This window comes from Ipomoea triloba, chromosome 1, assembly GCF_003576645.1.
Source record: "Ipomoea triloba cultivar NCNSP0323 chromosome 1, ASM357664v1".
Classification (NCBI taxonomy): Eukaryota; Viridiplantae; Streptophyta; class Magnoliopsida; order Solanales; family Convolvulaceae; genus Ipomoea; species Ipomoea triloba.
Window position 1 is genome coordinate 9,196,815 of NC_044916.1, and position 23,828 is coordinate 9,220,642.

Genomic DNA, 23,828 nt, shown 5'->3' on the forward strand with positions numbered 1-23,828 from the left:
GACGCGAACAAAATAATTCTAGTAATAATGTAATTATTTCATATTTCATAATCATCATCATGAAAAAAAAAATCGCAGCGATCACACAGATACTAGAGAGAGAGAAAAGGGCGGGGAGAGAAAGACGGATTGAAGTCGATTCGATCTTTTCGGTTCCAGGAACAAATAGCGATTTGCTGTTTGTTTTTCTGTTGCAGTTTGGCTTTCTTTGTGTAATTTCTGTGATCGCATCGGAGGAGCTGAGCAGTGGTGAGAGCAATCCAGTGAGGCTGCGGCGGCAGTCCTGCAATGGCGTTTTGACAATGGTGAACTCCTTGGTTGAGAGAGCGACTAGTGAGATGCTCATCGGCCCCGATTGGGCCGTGAACATTGGAATCTGCGACATTTGTAATCACAACGCCGGGTATGACCCTTGCCCAGCTGTCCGACTCGAATTTGTGTGTTGTGTTCTCGCTTTCTATAATATCTCTCTTTTTTTTTTNTTTTTTTTTTTTTTTTTTTTTTTTGCATAAATTTATAGCTTCTGCAATAGTCATTCTGGAGGTTTTAGAAAGTTGATTTCAGCTATAAAAACAATAAACATCAAACGTGAAATGCTATGTGGGAGAGAGTACTGTACTCTGTTTTATGGACAATATATGCTCATCTCGATTGATTTTCTCGTTTATTTCAACTGATTGGTCAAGTTTATTTAACATCACAATGACCATTCACTTCATCCAAAATAAAAATACAATTCAATCAAAACGGACGTAATGTTCATTTGAATGGACATCAACTTCAACTGAGCATGAAGATAAATTTTGAAAAATAAATCTGAACTAGAAGCTTACCTGAAAGAAATATGCAGTATAGGAGAAAAGAACATAGAGTTTAATAGAATTAACAATAATGCATATTCTACCGTATTCTGCTCTGTGGAGTACCTTAAAATTTGCCCTTACATGTAATTGAATAGTTTAATTGGAATTTACGGACTAGTGGGATTTTGTTGAATGATTTTGAAAGAGAGCTGAACATTTGTTTTTTGAGTTGAATGTGATTTGTGGTTTTTAGGTTGGTACAAGTTAGTTACTTATTCAATGTACAACAATAGGAAGAGAAGCTTGGGTTAGAGAAGGAATTTGATAGAAAGATTGTCTTTATGATTAGTTTTTCTATAACCTATTATATCATTTTATTGGGTACATCGCTGAATGTGTAAAGCAGGAACTCAGTCCTAATCTTGGATTACATTTTTTTAGGTATTACTATTTCTCTTTTCTGATATGATACTATGCAAATATGGAACATATAAATCTTGAGGAATGTTAGGAGTAATTATAGATGTTAGGACTTATTGCTAAATATTCTATACCAGTTTAGGGCCCTCCTCTTTCCTATAAAGTGAGCTTGCTGTCTTTGTAAATCACTGCTGAATAAAAGTTATTTTGAATTCCTTTGCCCCATCTTAAGCTCTTTGTTTTTTATGGTATTAGAGTAGGGCCTTCTCCAGCCCCTGTAAACATGCTGGTCCTCAACTACCTTTTTTCTTCAGAATATCAGAAGTTGTTTCATATCTTGAAGTAGCTAGGATGCATGTTCCATAATATCTTTGGTAGGAGGCAATTTTAACTCCATCTTATTAGATAAACAAAATGCCTAGCCACGTTTTAATATTTGAAACCCACTTAAGATAGCCTTCAAAATCATTTTCCCACCTTTCAGTTGACTATAAATTTACCTCTAAAAATTTTAGGATGCACTTCCTTTTCTATATTCCTTCTATCTAAGATCAACAACCCAAAAGTTGAAATTTGTGTTATAGGGTATGCTCCTAATAAGAAGGGATAAAGTGCTTTAACCCTATTACAAAAGTAATCCATATCAGCATGGATGTATCTTTTATGGAAACACTGCCTTTTATCCTCAAAAGATCATCTTCAGGGGCCAGTGGGAGAGTCATAAAGGAGAAGACAAATTTTGGCATGCATCCAAACTGTTACCTTCCTTGATCTTGTATGCAAATCACTTTGGTAAACAAGACCTGGAAATTAATTTCGGAGTGATAAAGATCAAGGGACAAGGCCAAACATTGATGTATCTAAGACAGGGAGAACTGCTGCCAAAGAAACCTGAACTTCTGGTTTATAACAGAAGAAGGCTTCNTTTTTTTTTTTTTTTTTTTTTTTTGCATAAATTTATAGCTTCTGCAATAGTCATTCTGGAGGTTTTAGAAAGTTGATTTCAGCTATAAAAACAATAAACATCAAACGTGAAATGCTATGTGGGAGAGAGTACTGTACTCTGTTTTATGGACAATATATGCTCATCTCGATTGATTTTCTCGTTTATTTCAACTGATTGGTCAAGTTTATTTAACATCACAATGACCATTCACTTCATCCAAAATAAAAATACAATTCAATCAAAACGGACGTAATGTTCATTTGAATGGACATCAACTTCAACTGAGCATGAAGATAAATTTTGAAAAATAAATCTGAACTAGAAGCTTACCTGAAAGAAATATGCAGTATAGGAGAAAAGAACATAGAGTTTAATAGAATTAACAATAATGCATATTCTACCGTATTCTGCTCTGTGGAGTACCTTAAAATTTGCCCTTACATGTAATTGAATAGTTTAATTGGAATTTACGGACTAGTGGGATTTTGTTGAATGATTTTGAAAGAGAGCTGAACATTTGTTTTTTGAGTTGAATGTGATTTGTGGTTTTTAGGTTGGTACAAGTTAGTTACTTATTCAATGTACAACAATAGGAAGAGAAGCTTGGGTTAGAGAAGGAATTTGATAGAAAGATTGTCTTTATGATTAGTTTTTCTATAACCTATTATATCATTTTATTGGGTACATCGCTGAATGTGTAAAGCAGGAACTCAGTCCTAATCTTGGATTACATTTTTTTAGGTATTACTATTTCTCTTTTCTGATATGATACTATGCAAATATGGAACATATAAATCTTGAGGAATGTTAGGAGTAATTATAGATGTTAGGACTTATTGCTAAATATTCTATACCAGTTTAGGGCCCTCCTCTTTCCTATAAAGTGAGCTTGCTGTCTTTGTAAATCACTGCTGAATAAAAGTTATTTTGAATTCCTTTGCCCCATCTTAAGCTCTTTGTTTTTTATGGTATTAGAGTAGGGCCTTCTCCAGCCCCTGTAAACATGCTGGTCCTCAACTACCTTTTTTCTTCAGAATATCAGAAGTTGTTTCATATCTTGAAGTAGCTAGGATGCATGTTCCATAATATCTTTGGTAGGAGGCAATTTTAACTCCATCTTATTAGATAAACAAAATGCCTAGCCACGTTTTAATATTTGAAACCCACTTAAGATAGCCTTCAAAATCATTTTCCCACCTTTCAGTTGACTATAAATTTACCTCTAAAAATTTTAGGATGCACTTCCTTTTCTATATTCCTTCTATCTAAGATCAACAACCCAAAAGTTGAAATTTGTGTTATAGGGTATGCTCCTAATAAGAAGGGATAAAGTGCTTTAACCCTATTACAAAAGTAATCCATATCAGCATGGATGTATCTTTTATGGAAACACTGCCTTTTATCCTCAAAAGATCATCTTCAGGGGCCAGTGGGAGAGTCATAAAGGAGAAGACAAATTTTGGCATGCATCCAAACTGTTACCTTCCTTGATCTTGTATGCAAATCACTTTGGTAAACAAGACCTGGAAATTAATTTCGGAGTGATAAAGATCAAGGGACAAGGCCAAACATTGATGTATCTAAGACAGGGAGAACTGCTGCCAAAGAAACCTGAACTTCTGGTTTATAACAGAAGAAGGCTTCAAATGAAGAGTATTAATCCATTTATCTCTCCAATGAAAAGCCAATCTCACGATCCAAATGAAGGTCTTGAGAAAACTCAGGTTAATTCTAACCTTGATTCTACTTCCTCTTCAATTGAACCCCTAAACTTTTGTATATATGATTCATATATTCCTATATTATCACTCACTAATCATCCCAATGCAAAATATCTTTTGCATAAAAAACTATCCAACAACCACAAAACTTTTCTTTCAGAAAAATTTGACCCATTTGCTCCTAGAACAAACCAAGAAGCACTAAGTGATGAAGATATTGGATGTTTGAATTTTGAAAAGTAAACTAGCAAGTGAATTTGAAATCAAAGATTTGTGAGCACTGAAGTACTTGCTTAAAATGGAATTTGCTAGATCTAAGGATGGAATCTTTTTGAACCAGCAAAGGTGTGCCTTGGACTTTCTTTATCAAACACGAATTCTTGGTTGCAATGTAGGTGAAACCCCTATTTACCCTAATTTAAAATTGCATCCAGCTGAAGAAAAGGATGTAAAAAAGAGGATGCAAAATCAGAGACTTGTTGGTAGGCTAATTTACTTATCACATGCTCAGCCAGACATAGCCTTTGCATTTAGTGTGGATGTGTGGTACGTCTATTTTTGCACTCACCCAGGCCATAGCATTTTGAAGCTGCCTATCGGATTCTGAGATACCTAAAGAGAATACCTGGTAAAAGGGTTACACTTTAAGAACTGTGGGCCACCTACAGATAGAAGCATACATTGATTTGGACGGAGCTGGCAATATTGTAGATAGTTGATCAATGTCAGGATATTGCACCTTTGTAGGAAGAAACCTTGTCACTTGGAGGAGTAAGAAACATAATGTGCCGGCAAGGCGCAGTGTTAAAACTAAATTTCTGGCTAATGCTCATGGGATTTGCAATGTTATGTGGATAAGAAGACTGTTGGAAGAATTGATGGTTGTCTCATCCTCACCAATTAAAGTCTACAGCAATAATAAGGCTGGTATAGAAAATTAGCAATTTCTCACAACCTGTGTCTTCATGACAGAATTAAAAATGTTGAAGTTGACAAACATTTTGTTAATGAGAGGATTGATAGTCAAATAATCTTCATACCATATATTCCAACTACCAATCAAGTGGCTAACTGGCTAATGTTGTAACAGAAAGATTGTAAAAAATCAATTTGATAGTGTTGCAAAGAAGCTGGCAATGGAAGATATATCAAACCAGCTTGTGGGGGAGTGTAGAAAAACAGGAAATCAGGGATTAGATTCCTAATCTCAGATTACATATTTTGAGATTAGAGTACTATGCAAGTATCTTAACTGCTAATCTTGTCTAATTTTAGGAGAACTTATAGACATTAGGAGTTATTGTTAAAAATTGTGTTTTCTAGTTTAGGGCCATCTTATTTCCTATAAAGTGAGGTTGCTATCTCTGTAAATAAATCATTGCAGGATTGAATACCATTTACCAGACTTTGTTAGTATTGTTTTTTTACTTGATACACATTCACCAGGCAGGGAAAGGATATCCTTAAAGGCATTAGGAAGCGAATTGGCAGTAAGAATCCGAAAGTTCAACTTCTTGCCTTAACTGTAAGTTGTTATCGACTTCATATGCATTATAGTTGCCACATTCTATTTGAAAAAAAATGTCTGTAACTCTGCATGATCGATGTTGTTTTGACTAGTTGTCATTGCTATAATAATATTACTGTTTACTTGTTTTTTTCTTTTCTTTTCGATAATATTATTGTTTACTTGCTTCTGAAATGCTTGTTTATTTTTGCTGTGTATATGTGTGGTTCCCACTTGGTTTCTTTCTAGTGTGTGTATGTGTGGTCCGTATGTAACTTGACTTCTCCCACTTTGGAAGGTGTATTTTTGGCTTATTGCTTTTCTCTCAGATAAACTACTTTCATGCATTTCTGTCTTTAAAGTCATTTGATAACTTTGGATTTTATTACTGAGAATGGCTTTGCAATTAAGTATTCTAAACTTTTGATAATTAGGTGCTATTTTAAAGTGCATGGAGTAGTTTGTACTGATCTCCTTGTTGGTTGGATTAGTTTTATTTATTTATTTATTCATTTATTTATCTTTTATTTTTATTATTTTTTTAACATAATCTAATAGGTTATATAAACACTTATATATAATGATATCAAATTAGTGGTGTACTTGAATAACTTTGGATGCCTTGTCTCATAGAATGGTTATGGAATTTCTGAGTGCTTTTTAATGCTTGGGCAATAAATGCAGAGCAGCTTGGGAAGATTTCCCTTCTGAAGGTGAGCCTACACTGATAAAGCTAAACCAGTCACAACTTTTGAAAGGGTTTAGATTCAACTAACCTAGTAGATCAGGAGGAACTGGAGAACTAAATTGCTAACCATAGATGTCTTCAGCCTTGGGGTGAACTATGGAGAGTTGAAAACAATAAGTAAAACTCTGCAGTACACCACTCATATTAGGTTTTCTTTTAAATGGATTCTATTTCTTGATAACGCTAGGAGTATGACTTGGGATGCCTAGCATAATTTTTCATGACCCTAGATTTAATCGATAGTTTAATTTAGAAAATTCTTGTTTGTGGATATATATAGTGGCAATGTGATTACTTATCATAAGATAAGGTGATAATGTAATGGCATCTAGATACTGATAGGCATGGTAAGATTATAGTCACTAATCTTTACTTTGTATATAAAAGAAATGTAATTGCTACATGTATATATGGTGGTATTCCCTACAGTTTTGACACACAGATAAATGATGGTGCAGAGGACAAAAATTTGTGATATGATTGGTACTAGGGGAACTTTGTTCCGTAATTATAATTAGTTTTGTGGTTGATTACTTGATCAAGGCTGTGAAGTCAGGTTGAATGCTAAATTATGCTGGTATTGGGCAGACCTGAAGTTACTTTGAACTGTACAATAGATTGAGCCCGACGAATATATTCAATACCCCTGTTTTTTCTCAGACCATGACTCCTTGCCCATTGTAATTCTGTTCTGCTGCATGTTTATTCCAATTGCATCCATTAAGAGGATCTTTCATTATGAAGACTATACGTGCTAATAAGTTATATTGAGGATTGGAGTAGGACCTTAACAAAGACTGCAATCTAATGTTTGCAAGGTTCAAATTTGTGGCAAATTTATTGTGGATGATGTTACTTTATTGCTGTGTTTTGTATATCTTTTTCTAGCTTCTGGAGACAATTGTGAAGAATTGTGGTGACGCTGTTCATATGTACATTGCCGAAAAAGATCTACTTCATGAAATGATGAGAATTGTGAGGAAGAAGGTAATTAATTGCTCGCTTATTTCAATATTTTGACCGTTTTTATGAAAGAAATCAGTAACATAACATTTTGCTATTGTAGCCTGATTACCGTGTCAAAGAAAAGATATTGATATTAATAGATACATGGCAAGAAGCTTTTGGAGGGCCAAGGGCAAGATATCCACAATATTTTGCAGCATATCAGGAGTTGGGGGTATGTTGCACCAGACACATATACATTACAGAACTTTCTTCTTTGCTTTATGAACTTTTGACTATTATTTTTAATGTGAGAAGTAAACATTATCTGTTATTTATATCAACTGAAAAACCAGCTGAACATGCTGAGAGCAAAATTCAGTCACTTCATCAGTGCATTGTTAACATAAAAGTTTGGAAGAGTAAGTTATAGGTTGTTATTGCTGCAAAAGGCACTTCAAGCTGTGTAATCTACTTTCATTCAATCATTTTCTAAATTTCAGACTTTAGTATGGTGGTGTTGGAAGTTACATTTCTGGCTAGACAGTTAAATTTTGGCTTCCAAGTGTGTGAAGAATTCTTTTCCATCGCACATGATCCATACTCGTTCTTTGTTTATTTCAAGGACCTGGCTTTTCTTCCTTTCATCACTGTAACTACTCCTTATTACTACTTATTTGAGTGGTAGACCATGGATAGAATTGAGAGGTCATTACCTTATATCTAATGGAAATGAATTACCCTAGTTATGACTTTATAACATGGTTCCTTCCTAGATGTTTTAGATGCTGAAATGAATGTTCTCTTATAGGAGAATTTGCCAGAGTAGTCCAATTTCAGAATTAATTCACCAAAATAGGCTCCTCGGGTCTGCCAAACAATTGCTAGTGAAGTTGCTTGATGTTTGGCAGACACATTAAGCCTATTTTGGCTAACATCTCAACATCAAGTATATTTTAAAATGCGCATACTTTTGTAAACTGCCCCCTCTAACAGTGATTTGGTTCAGCCAATCAGCCATGGATTCTGTCATTCTAGCCTCTGGTGAAATGTTCTGGAAAATTGAATTGGAGATTCCATAATTTCATCTGTCATTAATAATGTGTAAATCTAGAATTTAGTGAGATTGGTTATGATCTTTCAAATTTGTGAGTGCTTTTCTGTTTTAGCATTCTTCAGTAGACCAAGTTTTGAAGCTTTGGTTGACTTAAATATGGAGTAGTTAACTTCCCCATTTATGATATCAGGTATTGAAATTACAAAACCAAAATGGTCAGGTGACTGAACTTAGTGTTGATGCCCAAAATAGACTGTTCTGTGTGGCCAAATTACCATACGGGAGAATTTACACTAATGTCCTCTTAAATTTTTTGCTTGACTTTTCAGCGCATGGGATATGTATTTCCTAAGAGATCTGAGAGATCACCTGTATTTACACCTCCACAATCACGTCCAATGGCATCCTATCCTCAAAACCCTTGCAAACATGAATCAAGAGAGAATGCAGCTGAGTCTTCAGCAGAAGCTGAGTTTCCAACACTGAGGTGAATCTTTTAATTATCATATTCTAATTGGAGGACAAGTAAAATAAGATAGATAAGTTGAATTAATGCTTATGCTAGTAGTATCATTGATGGATAAATAGTGAGAACTAATGCTAATATAAGTTTTATTTTTGTTTTGGTGAAGTAATCAATTCATTAACTAAATAAGGTACCTGTTGAGTTTATAGCATGTGCCTTTTGCCTTTTTGCATGTGTTGTGAACTGGTTGATATAACCCATGTTGGTGATATACTCTAGGTTAGCCTATGGGTATACCGTATATATGTGTGTACTCTTGTGTTATCAAGTGTATTTTTCAAGCTATGACTTAAAGAAAATCTTCCCCAATTATTCAACATGGTATCAGTGTCACGTTTGTGGCCTGATTTCCTTCCAGCAAGCAGCAGTAAGCACTGTTCACACACTGCCATCTTTTTCCTTTTCCTCATTCATTAGTTTCTAAGAGTTACTGTTCAAACCCTAATTTCCTAAACATCTCGGCTTACAAAAATGTTGCTGCCCAATTTTTTGGCCACCGGAAACCTGGACACATGCTCTCATATGCTACCTTGCTCTGCTGCCTCTGATGTCACAAGCCTCCATGAGCCAGTGCGTGTGACCATCTCCAGTGACCTTTTCCAGCAAAATTCTCTAGTTTCCACTCGTGACCTTCCTATAAAAGTTTCATCAATTTCTGAGAGCAATGGTTGAAGTTGTATGGTAAAATATTGTTCCACTTGTGTGAGTCATCCAATTGGATCCATCCCATCAAAATTGGGGATTTCAACAGTTCTGCTTGTCACCTTGATGGGATCCACTGAGAGCAAAGGGGAATAGGTAATGGCTGGAATGGATATTTCCATATGAGAGTTAACTAATGCATTGGTGATTGTGGTGGATGTGCTAGGATTCAGCCAACCCTTTCCCTTTGACTGCAAGGGTGACCCTTGTCGGAGAGTTTGGATTTGGCATCTTCCATGCTAGTCAATTGTCTGTCCACATCTCTGTGGAATTCTTCCTAACTCTTCTCTCTAAGGCTTCTACTCTAGATTCCATTTGTATCATCCTGAAAAGAGGTCAGACCAATTGATGGTGTAAAGAGGCAGGAGTTGAGCAAAAGAATTAAATTGGAATATAAATTGCAAGAACAGAAAAGTAAACCCAGGAATCCAAAGCTGGAATTCCCCAGCAAGTCAAAGACCTCCTCCTCAGCTACTAGCTGATTATCAAAACGATCTTCCTGATGCCTCTCCCTACTGAAAGGGCCTAATATATAATCTACTACAAGGATATAAATAATTAAAACATTATCAAGGATTTCAAATTGAATAAATTATTATTTTATCCCTGATTTTATGTCAATCATGTTGATTGATTATTTCCATCCATTGGGCTAATCAGTCATGTACTCATGCAGGTTGATTATTTCCTTCCCTTCATTATGCTTTCCTATTTTAGCATGCATCATACTCCTACAGTACAAACAGTGGGAAATGTTCAAAACAGGTCTGCTTATGCACCAAATCTCCTTGGAAGTCCTGTCAATACTAATTGCTAGTTAAATGGCTCTCAAAAGTCAAAATTATCAAAAATTGGGCTTGAATATAAAAATAATCAGAGATGTCAATGGAAAAGTTCTTAGGGAAAATTCAGGGATTTCTGTCCATGATCCTTATAACACAACCTTGCATCTAGAGACCTTTTTACATACTTCAAAATTCTAATGGCTGCATCCCAATGATTCTTGATGGATCTTAGCGCTGCACTATGCTTACTTCCTAGTAGCCAGTAGGTCACCCATCTTGTAAGTCAAACACGCTTAATCACGGAGTTCTTTGGTTATCTGGTTGCCATATCCTTCTTAAAACTAATTGGTGATAAGTAGGTGGACCTTGGACATTAACAATTTAACCACATCCCTCCATGGCCACAATGCCACGTCTCGAATCGAGCAGGCGCTGAACTCGGCCGACCCGGCCGTCGCCCAACAATTCTCACATGGGTCTTGAAGAAATTGACTAACTACACTGATTGCAAATGAGATATCTTGATGGGTGATAGTCAAGCACAATAGCTTGCGAACTAATCTTCGATATCTGGTTGGAACAGATAGAGGTTCCCCTACCCTGGAAGAAGTTTGACATTCAAATCCATCGGTCTGTGGGGTCAACAAGTTTGCTATCTAGCATATCTGCTTCTTCAAGAGTGTTTAGAAACACATATACCTTGTTTGGATTGAGCAACTTGTTTGGGTCGAGCAACTTCTATGTCAAGGAATTACCTCAATTAGCCGAGATCTTTAGTCTCAAAATGTTAGAACAAATGTTTCTTAAGTTTCTTTATTCCTTTTGAGTCATCCATTGTGATAACAATGTCATTGACCTAAATAACAAAATATATGCTTTTTCTTGATGAATCTCCATAGAAACAGAATGGTCAACTTTGCTTTGAAGCATGCCAAACTATTGAATAACAACACTACTAAACCTCTCAAACCAAGAAACAGAATGGTCAACGCTGGTCAACGGCCACTCAATGCTGGTCAACAGTCAACCGCCGGTCAACAATCTGCACTCCGCTCAACAATCTGCAATTTCCGGCGACTGTGGACAGTTTCGTAAATGCATGACCCGCTGCTTCCCGAATATGATGCTATCATACTCGGTCTCTATTTCTAGCTTTTCGTGTTGAACTACCACATCTTTTACCTTGTTTCCTGCCAGTGTCATGTTATTGTTTGTTTTATTTTGTAAGTTTGTTATAATTTGAGAGTTGTAAGTTGTTATTTAGCTTGGGTGTTGTTGTCGGTCATATGATTAGTCTTATATTTAGAGGGTATGAGTTGAGTCAGTGCAGCTTGCTCATTCTGAAGAAACATGGGTGCTGCAGGATGGACAACACGGTTGCCAGGAGGGGTGCGGACCTGGCATGTATGCCCGTGGCAATTACAAAATGTCGATGGATGAAGAAGAATGGTTCGGGATGAACCAGGTATGCCCGTGGCATTATGGAATGCCAACGGATGAAGAAGAATGGTTTGGGACGAACCAGGTATGCCAGAATGAACAAGTGATTCAAGACTTGGGTATTGGTCTCAAAGAATATGCCTCTAGATGTAATGTCCTATCACTCATGTGATATGTGTGTAACAAGTTGGGCATGATTAGTATCTATGCTCCAACTTGAGGGGGAGTGTTATGGAATATAGATATAATATATGGAATCTCTATAGATTAGGCAGTCTTTAGGGATTTAGGTAGGTAGGCATATGGAGACTTAGTTTCCAATTCCTATTAGGATAGATTTGGTATCTAGTTTAGTATATATAGAGGCATAGAGAACAACCTATTGTACTCTTTCATTATAATATATTCATATATTCTATTATTCTTTGGTTTTCTCACATACTTTGCTTCTGTCTAACTGGCGGGTGGTTGTTATTTTCCACCCGCCAGGCCTTTCAATCCCTCGATTTCAACAAGGATCAATGGACTGCCATAACATATTACATAATAAGGCATCTACGTTCTCCCATTCATCTTTGTTTTTTTTAACGTCCTCAACCTTCACATCTAGATGAGGAGACATACCTTGACCTTTGAACCAAAGTTTAACAGAAGCAGCCCAAGACGCATAGTTCTCACCCCCAACCAAATTATCCATAGTAATAGTTGGGAAGGAAGTAAAGGAAGTTGTAGGTGACGCCATAATAAGCAGAAGAAAGGAAAAAATACTCTGGTCCGATGGTGGCCGGAAAACTGCGGCGGCGACTGGCGGCGACCGGTGGCCGGCGGTGGTGACCGGCGACAGAGATAGGGTACTAGGGTTTAGGCTCTGATACCATGTGAATATGTGAGAGAATAAAGTCTATTCATCTGTCTCAATCAATAACTGTACAAACTACCACTATTTATACAGGAATAACCTATCAACCTAATGGGCCTATTGATCAATGGGCTTTAGGGTCTAAACAGTTTCCATTTTCATTTGTGTCTTGATTTAGTAACTTATCACTAAGACACTTAGAATGGGAGGGAGGATATAGAATTATTGAGCATTTGGGTCTTAGTAGTTATTGTTATCACTTCAATATTATTGGTTAATATTAAATATATATCCCTTGCTTTTTAATGTTAATGTGTATAATCTGAACTGGTATGGTATTAGTATGTAAATGTATCTGTTTTTGTTGTGACTAAGGGCCTTTCTTACCCAGTCACTGGTGAATGTCTTAGTAAATATATCTTTTTTGCTAGGTTTTATGATGTTGACAGTAACGATCTCTTTTATTTCTTATACTTTCAATTTCTGTTGCTAGCTTGACAGAGATCCAGAATGCACGTGCTATTATGTATGTCCTAGCAGAAATGCTTAGTGCAATAGATCCTGAAAACAAAGAGGTATTATCCCTAATTCCCTATTAACATTATTGTACTTGAATGAGTCTTTGGTTCAGCAGCACTAGCACCGGTTCAATAAGGTCTACTATTTAAACCTGATTTGATACAGATATTAATATTGTTGAGTTATTGTGGTGAGAATTGACCATATACTGTAAAACCCTTAGTTGGGAGCTGAGCATATTTTCTTGAACTTATTCAATTTAAGAGTTCTTGTTCTTAAATATTTTTTTATGTTCAAATTTTCTCCCTATTTGTGCTGTTTGAGCATCTTCGCATTTGGATTGACAGAGTCTCAAGCAGGAGGTTATTGTTGATTTGGTGGAACAATGCAATACATACAAGCGAAGAGTGGTATACCTTGTAAACTCAACTGCGTAAGGCCCTGTCTACTTCAACTACTGTTTACAAATTGCATTCTTTTTCTTTTTCTTTGGAATTGTTGCTAAAATTTTTAATTCATGTTCTTTGTTTTTGTTCTCCTTTTAACATGGAAACAAGAATGTCTAATCAAAGCGCAGTGATATGTGATGTTTACCAAGAGCTTTATGCCTTCTGTGATATTAACAAAGATGGACTTTAGCATTTACTTGCCTCTCAAGTGGTTTAGATTTTAGATTTGTTTATCATGTTTTTTAGTTGCATCCATATATGCAGCATCACTAAAAGGAGAGCAGTGGGGTGCTTGATGTGGCTCTCTCTTTACATTATTGTTCACCACTTAATAAACATAAATTCACACTTCAAGCATGGTAAAGCATCTCCATAAAAATCAAATGACAGTTAAACCTGCAATTTAGATGCACTTGTGAGGGTTTTGGGTAAAAGAACTCAAATTTGGTATGTATTCTTTTGCTTTTATTATTCTAAAATTTGTAAATTTGATTTTAATGACTCTTCACCCATCATACCTCAGGAAAAATTTCCCTTTATAAGAAGTTGAGACTCACTACTGCAGTTGTTCATCTTTATACGAACTTCTCAGAAAAATAAATTTTAGCTAGTTCCACATTGTTTTCCTTTGCTGAACATGGAAAATTTATTCCTTTTTTGTTGTTGTTCAAATGTTCCTTTAAGTGCTAATTCCCAAGTATAATCTGCGTTTACATGATGCAGGGATGAATCACTACTATGCCAAGGACTAACATTGAATGATGACTTGCAACGTGTCCTTGCCAAACATGAAGCAATTTCTTCCAGGGCTTCATCTATTCAAGCACAGAAACCAAAATCTGAAGCTGCTCAAATGATTACTCTTTTTAACAAAGGAGACAGCAAGCAGACAGATAAAGGGTACATAAAGTTTGATTTGCCTTTGCCTTATAGGTTGGATAATTATTTGATTTGCCTTATTTTTTGCAAACAGAATGTTTGCATTATGAATTCGAATATTGACTTACACTTTTGTGCATTTCTACGTTGTTGTTGTTGTTGTTGTTGTTGTTGTTGTTATTATTATTATTATTTTCTCTCTAGTTTTTTGCAATAATGTGAATTTCCTTTTCATTGCTTCTAAGATGTAAATGATCTTTCTTTATTTATTTTTAACATTTATTTCTTTCGCAGTTCTGCATCAGGCACTAATTCAGGGATTCAGTTACCACTGCCTGCTACTCTATCAGCTAAAAATGACCAATCAACAACAACAAAAACTGGTCCTAAGATAGATCTTTTGAGCGGAGATGACTTAAGTTCACTGCCAGCAGAGAATTCACTAGCAATTGTTCCAGTTGGAGAACCTCAGCCTGCAAGCCCAGCTTTTCAGCAGAATGACCTTGCTCTTATTGACATGTCTTCACCAACCAGTAATCCTCAGTCTACATATCCAGGGTGCCAAAAATACCCTTTGCCTCCACAATTTCCACAGCAGCAGAATCTTCAGTCCCCAGAATCGTCTTTATACACTAATAGAAATGCTTCTGGAACAATGTCACCCCAATACGAACAGTCTCCATACCCTCAAGGCTCTAATGCCCTTTGGAATGGCCATATAACTCAGCAAGAGCATCCAGCTTTTCCAGCTTATGGTGGATTCTGATTTTTAATTTTTAATCCTTTTTTTTTTTTTTTTAATTTCCCAAGTTTTGAGAACCTTTACTTCAATCTCTTGGCAGGTTCTCAAGACAATGGTGCATTTCCCGCTCCTCCTTGGGAAGCTGAGACAACAGATAGCAACTCAATGTGTGGTAGTCCATGTACGTATCAAAACAATCAGGTTTTGGGAGGCAGTCCGAATTCTCTATCGATGCAAAGTAATCAGTTCACTGGTACTCCACATGCTTTACAAATGCAAAATAATCAGCTGGGTGGTAGTCCACATGCTCTACAGATGCAAAATAATCAGCTGGGAGTTAGCCCGCATGCACTATCAGTGCTGACAAATAGTCCGCGGGGAGGTAGTCCGCACACACTACCAGTGCAAAATAATCAGCTAGGAGGTAGTCCGCATGCTCTACCAGTGCAAAATAATCAGCTAGGAGGTAGTCCGCATGCTCTACCAGTGCAAAATAATCAGCTAGGAGGTAGTCCACATGCTCTACCAGTGCAAAATAATCAGCTGGGAGGTAATCCTCATGCTCTAACTATGCAAAATAATCAGCTGGTTGCAATGAACCATCCGCAATTTCCTGGTGCTGTATTTGCTAATGGTTCCCAGCTGTTAGGCAATGAGCAAGTTGGTGGTGTATATGGTCCTGGTGGTCATTTTACTGTTAATCAGGCAATACAAAGCAGCCAGTTGGTAGGGTTGAATCCACAACATCAACAATCAATGGGTTTGTTTTCCCAACAAATGCCATCTGCACAGATGCTGTATATGTATTCCCAACAAACATATACCAATCAACTATCTGGGTATGGATGTGGTTTTGGGCAGCAACAAAATTCTCAGCTCCTTGAGCAAAGAATGTCCGGGCTAAATATTCAAGACGATGATGGTATCCTAAAAGGCCCTCCGTATCTGGCTTCCACGCCCTCCTCATATGTGCCTGTGACAATGGGGAAGTCCACAAACCTAGAAGACAAACTTTTTGGCGATCTCGTTGACGTTTCCAAATTTAAATCATCAAAACCAGATCCTGCCAGAGCTGGGAGCAGGTGCCCTTGACCATTTTGGCCATGCTTTCCATTTTTCCAAAAGGTTTTGTATCCTCCTCTCCTCTGTATTCTTCTTATTCAGTCCTTAGGTGGAAATAATGTGAAGAGTAGATGGATTCTCTCCTCTCTCTTGATTATAGTATATTCAATTGGAAGTTGAGTTTTTTTTTTTTTTTAAACACTCATGGTTCTTTACAAGCTAGTATCTGTTCTATACTTTCTCAATATTTTTGAGCCCAAAGAATCAATGCCCCCACCACTGGGGTTCGATCTTGTGATCACCCATTTAGAATGGTATCAGAGATGCCATCTCACTACATAGTAGTTGGCCATCTTCTTTTGATTATAGAAGATGGAAAAAGATTGGGACATTATTACCATATGTATTTTTACCACATTGACAGTATGCATCTAAACAAATTCTTAATTAGGCACATTTTGTGTATAAGTGAAAAATATTTCATGTGCATATCACTCATTCACTTGTACTGTACTGTCTGTAAAAATAATTGAACTCCAAACTTATATGAAAATAGCGAAATCATTTCATAAACAAATCCAGTCACATTGTATTTGGTTCAGCTACAGCTGAGATTATTTAGTCCCGCCCAAAAAAAGGTTCAAGCTGGGCTATAAATAAATCCATCCAAGACCATAAGTAGTTGTCGTTAAACACCAATATATAAAAACAGCATTACAGGTGCATGCAATTCATTCCTCAGCTCCTCCATCAATGAGAATCCTTTTTATTACCTTGACTAGAACCTTGATTTTTGTGTAGAACACCCCCACTAGTAGTGTTGTTTGCATCAGTAGTCATGGGTGGTGGTCTGGTCGTTCCAAGTTGTGAGAGTTGCAACATCAGCCTTGGTGATTGCTGTTGATGAGGGTTTAAAGGCATTGGAGCTGTACCTGAAACCAATAACTTATTAATTACACTTGGTTGAATTGAATGGACAATTTGAATTGCTGTGCATTCATGTAGTACGAGTACATTTTGTGCAGATTTTGTGCAAATTTTGTGCACTCATACAAGTAAGTTCACAGGTTCTCACTATGTGTGATTGATACTTAGATTTTGTGCACTTATGCAGTAGTTCGCAGGGTCTTACTAAGTGTGATTCTTATGGGAGTGCAAGCATATATATATATATATATTCAAACATTATTCCATTTCTAGTAAAGGTAGTGTCTTGAAAGACATTGGAGCTAGATAGCTTTAATTTTGAATGGGCATGCATGATTTGTGTTTGTGAGAATTGAAGTACTTCTTAATCTAAGCTAAGCTAGGTAGGTATTTTGAAAGAAGTAGAGTTATTGGAAGTTGGGACTTACCGCCAAATAAAGAAGTCACAGCTGGTTGCAGTGTTGAGGCTCCACCAAGATTAGAAAGCTGAGGGTGAAAGGTGAGATTATTGGGATTAGATGGCGGGGGGAAGCTGAAAAATTTAGGTCTGGGTGAAATAAGTTCACTCCCACGAGGATCCCGATTATTCATAGAAGATCTTGGTGATCCAGGGAGCCCAGTTGGTGTGTTGTTGATGTGGCTTGATGATCCAGTGTGTATTAGGACCCCGGTGGCTATATGAATGTTTCCTCTGGGTTGATTAGGTTGAAAATTAGTTCCAGGAGAAAGCCGGTGTGCTGATGACTGGTTTCCATATGAACCATAAGCCCTCCCTTTTAAAGTATCATCAATCCTTGTCTGAATATTTGGTTTTTGGGTTCGAGCCTCGACTTCCAATCTTAGCATTTTTATGTCCTCATCAGACTCTGTATCATCATCATCATCATCATCATCTTCATCAGAAAAATCCTGTAGCATGCATATATAAATTAAATTAAAGCAGATGAATCAAGTCAGTAAATGCATTAACTAAGATAAAGCTAGAATATATATATAGTAACGTAGAAGAATTGAAGAAGCTAGGTGGTACCTCATTGTTATGCAGAATAGGGGCTTTCCCTAATCTGGTGAATGAAGTTGCAGAAGGATTGTTATGCAGAGTAGGGGGTGATGATCTTATCCTTAATGATTGGTGATGATGAGCAGCATTTGCCTTTGCATTTGCATTTGGTGCTGCTTCTCTAATAAGAATGCCCTTATTCCGAGGAGGAGGAAGTGGGGCATTATCTGTAGTGTAGCATTTGTCCACACCACTCCCAACATTTTGTGCAGCAGCAGTGCAATGTGATATAGCAGGATTAGGATTAGGATTAGATGCCATTCTGGAAGGGCTAATAATTGTGTCATTTTCCCTTTCCGTTTCACTTGGAATTCTACTACTACCACGTTCAATTGTCTTTCCATTCCTAAGTTTCATAGTTTCATTATAATTCCCTGCAGTGTTGTTATTGTGTGCACCTGATAACCTCCCCAGCCTACGCCTACGCCTACGCCTAGGCATGTTCAAATTAGGCGTGGTTTCATCATTTTGGGGTTGTGTAGCATTATTATTGGCTTCTCCTATTCTCCCCTCCTGCCCCCCAAGCCTGCAGTCTTTACAGTGCCACCACCTATATTTCGGAACCACCTTATTAAGCCCTCCTGCTGCTCTTCTTCTTCTTCTTCTACTACTACTACTAGTGTCGTCTTCCCACTTTTTCCTCCTCATCTTATTAGCATATTCCCTGCATGCATGCATGCATATACCATTAACTATCTGTCTTTACATTTCAAACTACATACTAATTAAAATAGCTAGAACCACACTTAGCTGAGAACCAACATGAATGCACACGATCTGCACATAATCTACACCATGATAAATTGTGTACATTCATGTAATAGTTCGCATATTCTCACCTAAGAGGTGGTTCTCACTTGAATACAAATTTTTATATATGTGTGTGTCGGAGGGGATGATAAAGGCTTACCGAATAGAAAAAGCATGACAATTACACATATGTTTTCCTGCCATTCTGTAATCCTGTTAAACTTTTCCTTGTGATGACTGCATAGACAATGAGTATGATGAGTGTTTATGAATAATATTATTAGAGCACAAAATAACACAAACGAAATATATATTACTTTATAGTAAAGATGATTTTATTTTTCATTTTTAAGTTGCTAATTGTTAGAGATGTTTTAATTTGTGGGCTGGGAAAGAGGATTATTCTAATTTATTATCTTGGCAGTTGGAAGGATACTCCAAGCGGTTTTTATTTATTAGTTTCGGAATGCACGTTTAGTTGGAATGATACTCCAATTGTGGGCAAATTATGCTATGGACCCACCGGGTTCACCTTGCATGATTAACTCGAATCCATGTTCACAATTTTAAAACTTTATGTTCACAATTTTAGAATTTTATATTTACAATTTTAGATCTCAATATACAAAATTATATTACTCAATATTCACAATTTTTTAACTATATATTTACAATTTTGTTATATAGATTCAAAAATTATGTTATACGGTTGAATATAGAGTTCTGTAATTGTGAATATAGAGTTCTATATTTACAATTTTGCAATAGTTTCGATTTTAGAAAAATTAAATGGCCTGAAATTTATAAATTCATTTTGGATTCCATCATGAACATGCACATAACCAATGATGTTCCAATAATTAGCAGAAATAAAAATAAAGGTTTTCCCCTAAAATCATATAACATGCACACCTAGTGATCTAGCTAGACATGCACGTGGTGTGTAAACCTCAGTTTGTTATTATTATTTTCACTTATTTCCTATTTGCTCTATGATCATTTCCAAAATCAATCATAGAAAATTCAAAGAATTCATTCCTACACAACTTTCATTTAAAATGTTAGATTTAGAAATGTATGTATACATTTTAATATTGTTTTGTTAAGATTTAGAGATCATTTATCCTTTCATATGAATCTTAGATTGTGTTTTTGAGAAATAGAGAAAAATTAACAAATTCACAATAACTATTGCTCAATTAGATTGTGTTTTTGAGAAATAGATAAGAGAAAAATTAACAAATTCACAATAACTATTGCACCTGACCAGTCAACGAATATAATGAAAATTAAAAAGAAATACTCATGCAAGTGTTTTATGTATCGATAGATTTAATGATTAGAGAAACAAATATAGAAAAAAAGAAATCTTACAACTTCTCACATAAATGGCGATGATATTCTTCTAAGGTTTAGATCGATGTCTCAAATTCTGCTCTTTATACCACCATTTTGTTCTTCAACGGCCGCCTAGGGTTTAAATCGACATCTCGAACTCTACTTTTTATACAACCCTAATCGTTTTTCGATGGCGGCTGCTCCTATGTATCTATGTATCGTTTTTAGGGTTTCTCTAAATTCTATCTAATATATATCGATTAAATATGTGTACGAAAATTCTAAATAACAATGAATTTAATTTATATTTAAGTGCGTATTTGTACGTCGTCTAAGTTAATTTTGTAATGGGATAAGGGTCAACTATAGACCAAAATGCAACAAAGTACCTAAACTATAAAATGTTTTAATTAAACACCTCAACTCTTTATTTTAATGCAATTTAGCCAATAACTTCTTAAATTCGTGCCATTAGAATGTTTTAATTAAACATCTCAACTCTTCATTTTAATGCAATTTAGCCAATAACTTCTTAAGTTCGTGCCACTAGATCAATTTACATGGAAAATCAAGGTAATAGCAGGTAAAATTAAAAAAAAATAAAATCGTCAGCTTCTCCCTTGATGAAGAAACCGCCAATTTTGGGATTTGATTTACACTTACCACATGCACATGAGAGTAGGGGTGTTCAAAATTTCGGTTAACCGACCGAACCGATCAAATTCGGTTAACCGTAACAGAACCGAACTTTTTCGGTTTGGTGAACGGTTAAAGGAATTTGGAATTTTCGGTTAACGGTTAATTCGGTTCGAAACAGCCGGTTAACCGAATTAACCGAACGGTTAACCGAAAATTTATATATATATATATATATATATATATATATATATATATATATATATATAACATGCCAAATCCTAAATCCATAATTTCATTTGCGTTCAGCCGCCCCCAGCCCTCTTTGTTTCTCACTCTCGCTCGCAATCTCTCATTCTCTCAAATCTCCATCATCGCTGACGCCCACCGGCCACCACCCCTCAGCCCTCACTGTCTCTCTCGCACTCTGTATCTCTCACCGCCCCAGTCCGCCACCAGCCCACCGCCACTTCGCCAGCAGCCCAGAACCGTGGACCTGCTCCAGCCTCCAGGGATAGAGGCCAGTAGGCCACCGTCCACTGCCTGTCAGCCACCGCCAGCCACCCCAGCCCCTCACTGTCTCTCTCGCACTCAGTCCGCCACCGCCAGTAGGCCACCGTCGACGAGGACACGAGGTATATATATATTAACAATGTTTTTTTAGTTATCATTTCCAGTAATCCAGTGTGCTGTTGTCTCATGCTGTCTGTTGTCAAAATGCTCTGTCAAGGTTATATTTGCAGTATTTGCTTATTTACAGTAGCTTATTACTCCTTGTTATTTGTTAACATTTCACATTTGCAGAATTGCAGTATTAGCTTATTTACCGTAGCGAGCTCTCAGTCTNTCTATATATATATATATATATATATATATATATATATATATATATATATATATATATATATATATATATATATATATATATCTTAACAATGTTTTTTTAGTGTTAAATACTTAAATATATTTTTTCTTTCTAATAATAAAATTTTATTTTTTAAGTAGTAATCCAGTGTGTAGTGTATCTGCTAATTAGCTTATGTTCTCCTTGTAGATGTGCATATGTAGTGTATATGCTAATATGCTAATCACTGCAAATGTTCTATTTCAGGCTCCTTGTGGGAAAGAATATGCTAGTTGAGTCACCTGTTCTTGGACACTGACAAGTTTAGTGTTTATGAAACCCATAATCCCTTGCTTGCGTGCATTTTTCACCAAATTGCCATGTTTCTAAGCTTATGTTTGATATACTGGACTGCCTTATGTTGTCTATCTACATTTCAAGCTTTCCTACAGTTTGATACTAAATTTCTTGGCACATTACTTTTTTCCAATCTAGGCAAGAAGGGCATTGAGAGGATTGGTGAGGCTTCAAGCTATAGTTTGCGGATGGCAGCGAGACCGTGGGAAACCAGATTGCTAGAACAGGCAACCTCAAATTCCTCAGAACCATGCACAACAAAAGTGAGAAAGAACAATGTGACCAAAAGGATATCAACAAAGCCTCCTGAAGCTGTGGAAGCTACACATTCGTCATCTACCCGAAATTCTTATAATTTGTGCTTTTGAAGTTTGTTGTGTTATGATATTTGTTTTGTATATTTTTAATTTTCTTATGGATTTAGTTTGCATTTTTGGATTTACTTTGTATTTTTGTGCTTTTAAGTTATGGATGCATGGATTTAGTTTGTATTTAAAGAATTTCAAATTTTGATTTAAAATTTCGGTTCTGTTAAGAGTTAAAGGGTAATTCGGTTAACCAAATGCACACCCCTACATGAGAGAGAGCCTTTATGCTTGATGGGTAAATATGCACATGTACTAGTCGGTCCGTAAATCACCTGTCCGTCGGTCACCCAACCTGTCCGTCAACGGTCACCCAACGGTCCGTCGACGGTCGCCCGGTTCGTCGGCCGCATGATCGGAAGCAACACACCTTGTGGATTGGAGGCTCACGAGCGCAACAGTTGCTTGATGTGACGACCGACAACTTTTCGGGAACAGGGGATCCGTGTTTTCATCACCTCGAGCAACTCAACCACTTCGAGCAAACCGATGCGCATTTTGCGGAGTGACAGCCCATATGCCCTCCACTTGCATATCAGACACCATGTGCATAGTGAATCCACTTTGTATAAATAGGGGTCATTCCCCTCACTGGAGGGGGGACTCATCAGTACTACACTAATACACTTGTGATTTGCCGATTGTCTTTCTCCTGCTTACTCTTTATTACTGTTCGTCACCGTAGAGCGATATAGCTTCGAACCGCTCAGTCGTTGACCGGTAGACCGACCGTCTGACCGGCCGAACGACATTCCTCACCACCCGTAACACACGTATCCGTAGCGTAATCGTAGACCCCGTTTACATTAACGCTATCATTGGCGCCGTCCGTGGGGATTGAACGAGTCACTCTGTTCTATCCCTTTATCTTTTCTTTCTTCACACTATTATCCATCTTAAGATGACGAACAGTAGGAAAAGTTTGAGCCAAACTCATGCGCGTAGGGGGAGCCCGACTCGGTTGGTCGGACCTCACCCTGACAATGTAGTTGAAACACTCCCTGAAGATGATCTACGTCGGCAATTGGAACGATCCAGGAGCCTAATGAACGAGTTGACATCCAACCAGAGGCAAGATGCACGACCTACCCAACCGGTCAACCCGAATGCAGGCGGACATGCAAGGCAAACGAGCTTTCAAATTCCAGTGACATATGCCATGTTGCCCCCAACTGGCCAAATGCTGACTCCACCACCAGGTGCACTTGGGGGGAACCCGTTGCAAGGGACTCCACAACAAGGATTGACTCCGGTATACCAACCGTGGCCGGGAACTCCCGGATACTATGTTGTATCACCCACTCCCCAAATGCTTGCAATTCCTCAAATCCCTGCCGTGGAACAACAGGCGCCCCGACCTTCCCAGAGGCAACAGTCGCACCCCCAACCTCAAGATCGTAACTTGGAGGAAGTCCAATCTACGGATCGCACACGGAGGTCC

The 23,828-nt window shown here is 37.1% G+C and overlaps 2 protein-coding genes and 1 long non-coding RNA gene across 4 annotated transcripts; 2 read left to right on the forward strand and 1 right to left on the reverse strand.

Annotated features, from left to right (window-relative positions):
* The first annotated feature begins 161 nt into the window (after window positions 1–161).
* LOC115996220 (TOM1-like protein 9) lies at window positions 162–16,306 on the forward strand. 2 transcript variants are annotated; one of them, XM_031235382.1, is made up of 11 exons: window positions 162–403; window positions 5,337–5,415; window positions 7,034–7,132; window positions 7,212–7,325; window positions 8,477–8,634; window positions 12,953–13,034; window positions 13,326–13,411; window positions 14,151–14,327; window positions 14,601–15,061; window positions 15,149–15,598; window positions 15,698–16,306. In XM_031235382.1, the coding sequence occupies exons 1-11, from the start codon at window positions 303–305 to the stop codon at window positions 16,138–16,140; spliced, it is 2,250 nt and encodes a 749-aa protein (XP_031091242.1). In that variant the 5' UTR covers window positions 162–302; the 3' UTR covers window positions 16,141–16,306. The 2 variants fall into 2 exon arrangements, with proteins under 2 accessions (XP_031091242.1, XP_031091234.1); XM_031235374.1 differs by having other exon boundaries at window positions 15,149–16,306.
* A 312-nt stretch (window positions 16,307–16,618) lies between these two features.
* On the reverse strand, window positions 16,619–18,745 carry LOC116024752. The gene is made up of 3 exons (XM_031265775.1): window positions 18,068–18,745; window positions 17,466–17,946; window positions 16,619–17,042 (listed from the first exon to the last, which is right to left on the reverse strand). Exons 1-3 carry the CDS (start codon window positions 18,743–18,745, stop codon window positions 16,861–16,863), a joined length of 1,341 nt encoding a protein of 446 aa, XP_031121635.1. The 3' UTR covers window positions 16,619–16,860.
* Window positions 18,746–21,367: 2,622 nt separating this feature from the next.
* LOC116017411 lies at window positions 21,368–22,216 on the forward strand. The gene is made up of 3 exons (XR_004097900.1): window positions 21,368–21,456; window positions 21,933–21,987; window positions 22,161–22,216. It is a non-coding gene; the product is annotated as an uncharacterized LOC116017411 (long non-coding RNA).
* Window positions 22,217–23,828: the final 1,612 nt, after the last annotated feature.